Genomic DNA, 2,562 nt, shown 5'->3' with positions numbered 1-2,562 from the left:
TCTAAGCTGCTATTACAAAGAGAGCCACCCAATATAGTGCTTAAACAAGAATGAAAATCTCAGATCCTTTATCATAAGTGTGTCTCAGCCAGTGGGAAGGTGGCAGAGGCATGAGGTTGCCAGTGGGAAGGTGGCAGAGGCATGAGGTTCACATGCCTGTTCCTCTCAGTGTACAGACAGGAAGTGACAGAGCTTTGTCACATGGCCACACAGCCATGTGGGTCTGGGAAGTCAGCTTTCAGCTGGGTGCCAATGTTCTCAGCTAAAGACAGGAGTTCTGCTATTAAAGGAAGAAGTATTACATGATATTGGTGGACATCTGCTGGGTCTCTGTAAAAGGAGGGGAGTTAAGGGGGGCTTAGGAAGGAGGCCTCGTGATTACCCTCCCCCAGCCCCCACCTTATTTGCAAGCCTGCCCCCCTCCCCCAGTGCCCGGGACCCAGGGTGCACATGAAGGTTGGGGGCTGTCCCCAGCCTGGTGTTTCCCCAATCCTTAGGAACCCTGGAAGTGCCACCGTGGTGCTGGGAGCCTATGACCTGTGGCGTCGGGAGAGTTCCAGGCAGACGTTTTCCATCAGGACCATCAGCGAGAATGGCTATGACCCCCAGGAGAACCTCAACGACCTGCTCCTGCTGCAGGTGGAGACGCACTGGGGGCAGGGGTGCCACCCGAGGGGCCTAAGGGAGCTCACGTGTGTGTTTCCTTTGATGGTTTACAAAATACAGAAAACGTCCTGAGACACACCACAGGCCACTTATCTAGCTGAAGTTGTTTCCATGTGCTTTTGTTACAACAGAATCACGGGGAACTCCTTCGTACAGTGTTCTTACAAAAATTTCTCCATCCCGGGCAGCTAAAATGACCAGACCAATTTACCCTCCGCTACAGCAGAATTTAAAACCGCCCATTTTCCCACATCTTCACTGACATTGGGTATTATGATTTTTTAACTTTTCTTTTGGCCGGCTGGCTTGCTGTTTGTATCTGCACTTCCAGGGTAAGCCCTTTTGCGTTCAGGGTCTTCTTTTATGCACCAGACCACCTTTGTGGTAGGAATGATTTGTTATTGTTTTTCTGTGGGGGAGGAACCAGAGGCCCAGAGAGGGCTTTAGCCAGCATCCCACAGCAGGTTACTTCCCGAGCCGGAATTTGCACTCAAACCACTTACAGATCAAAATTCATTTTGCTGCCACTTCTGTCCTAGCTGCGGCCCCGTGAGGCCCCCTAGTTCCTCTCTCCCCTGACTCAGTTTCTCTCCCTACCTGGACCGTGAGGCCAACCTCTCCAGCAACGTGGCACTGGTGCCGCTGACCCATCAGAATGTCACTGTGGAAGCCGGCACCAGCTGCCAGGTGGCCGGCTGGGGGACCTGGCGGACTGGGGGACATCTCTCTCGCTTCCCAAGGGTCTTCAACGTGACCGTGACTCCCAAAGACCACTGTCGCCCCAACAGTGTGTGCACTGGTGTGCTCACCCGCCAGGGTGGAATCTGCCAAGTATGGCCAGGCCGGGTGCAGACCCAGCGTGGGATCCTCCCAAGCGCAGTAATTGTACAGATGCTGAGAAACAGGGACTGTCGTTATGTCCACCTGGCAGAGGGGATGCTGAGTTTCAGAGAGGTTCGGTGAATCGCCTGAGGTCACAGAGCTCGTGTGAACTTTGAACCCAGATCTATGTGATCCCGGGGCCCCTTCACCCCCTCTCCTTTTGGTGGAGGTTATTTTGTGCAGCACCATGCACGGGAAACCTGGAAACAATATTGGCCACTTGGATCACAGATGGCTAATGTGCCTGATACATAAAGAGCTAAAATATGACCATTAAATAATAAGTGTAATTGTATATATAAGTGTTATAGATAACAATGTAGTTATGTCATATATAATTGTATTAAACTAGATAAAATGTCTTTATTAAAATAAAAATTTCAAACCCTTCTATTGCATTTTTACATGCTTTATTTTGAAAGTGTGTGTGTGTGTGTGTGTGTGTGTGTGTGTGTGTGTTTTTTGGCTGGCTGATACAGGGATCAAACCCAGACTTTGGTGTTATCAGCACCATGTGAATATATTTTTAACAACATATAATAACATATAATAAGTTCAATATATAAAGAGTTTCTAGGGCTGGCCGGTTAGCTCAGCTGGTTAGAGAGTCGTGTTACAACACAAAGATCCAGGGTTTGATTCCTGTACTGGCGAGCCGCCCCAAAATAAAAATAAATAAATTACTTAAATTAAATAAAGAAAAAATAGGGATGGCTGGTTAGCTCACTTGGGAGGGCATGGTGCTGATAACACCAAGTCAAGGGTTAAGATCCCCTGGGCCGACCCTGTTGCTCACTTGGGAGAGTGCGGCACTGGTAGCGCTGAGGCCGCGGGTTCGGATCCTATATAGGGATGGCCGGTGGTGCGCTCGCTGGCTGAGCATGGTGCAGACAACACCGTACCGAGGGTTACGATCCCCTTACTGGTCGTCTTTTAAAAAATAAAATTGGGCTGGCCCGGTGGTGCACTGCTACAGTGCGCCGCTTGGGAGCGCGGTGGCGCTCCTGCCAAGGG

At 50.1% G+C, this 2,562-nt stretch overlaps 1 protein-coding gene across 1 annotated transcript; it reads left to right on the top strand.

Moving 5' to 3' along the window:
• The first annotated feature begins 450 nt into the window (after nucleotides 1–450).
• On the top strand, nucleotides 451–1,932 carry LOC103582428 (azurocidin-like). Its single transcript, XM_008564026.1, has 2 exons — nucleotides 451–639; nucleotides 1,264–1,932. Exons 1-2 carry the CDS (start codon nucleotides 451–453, stop codon nucleotides 1,627–1,629), a joined length of 555 nt encoding a protein of 184 aa, XP_008562248.1. The 3' UTR covers nucleotides 1,630–1,932.
• Nucleotides 1,933–2,562: the final 630 nt, after the last annotated feature.

This window comes from Galeopterus variegatus, unplaced genomic scaffold (assembly GCF_000696425.1).
Source record: "Galeopterus variegatus unplaced genomic scaffold, G_variegatus-3.0.2 Scaffold16209, whole genome shotgun sequence".
Taxonomy (NCBI): domain Eukaryota; kingdom Metazoa; phylum Chordata; class Mammalia; order Dermoptera; family Cynocephalidae; genus Galeopterus; species Galeopterus variegatus.
Note: the sequence above shows the minus strand (reverse complement) of the source record. Positions and strands in the feature narration are given on the sequence as shown.

Coding starts and splice junctions, on each gene's coding strand:
- LOC103582428 (XM_008564026.1), top strand. CDS start 451: ATGAAGGTTGGGGGCTGTCCCCAGCCTGGTGTTTCCCCAATCCTTAGG. Junction 640..1,263: donor ACGACCTGCTCCTGCTGCAG/GTGGAGACGCAC, acceptor TTCTCTCCCTAC/CTGGACCGTGAGGCCAACCT.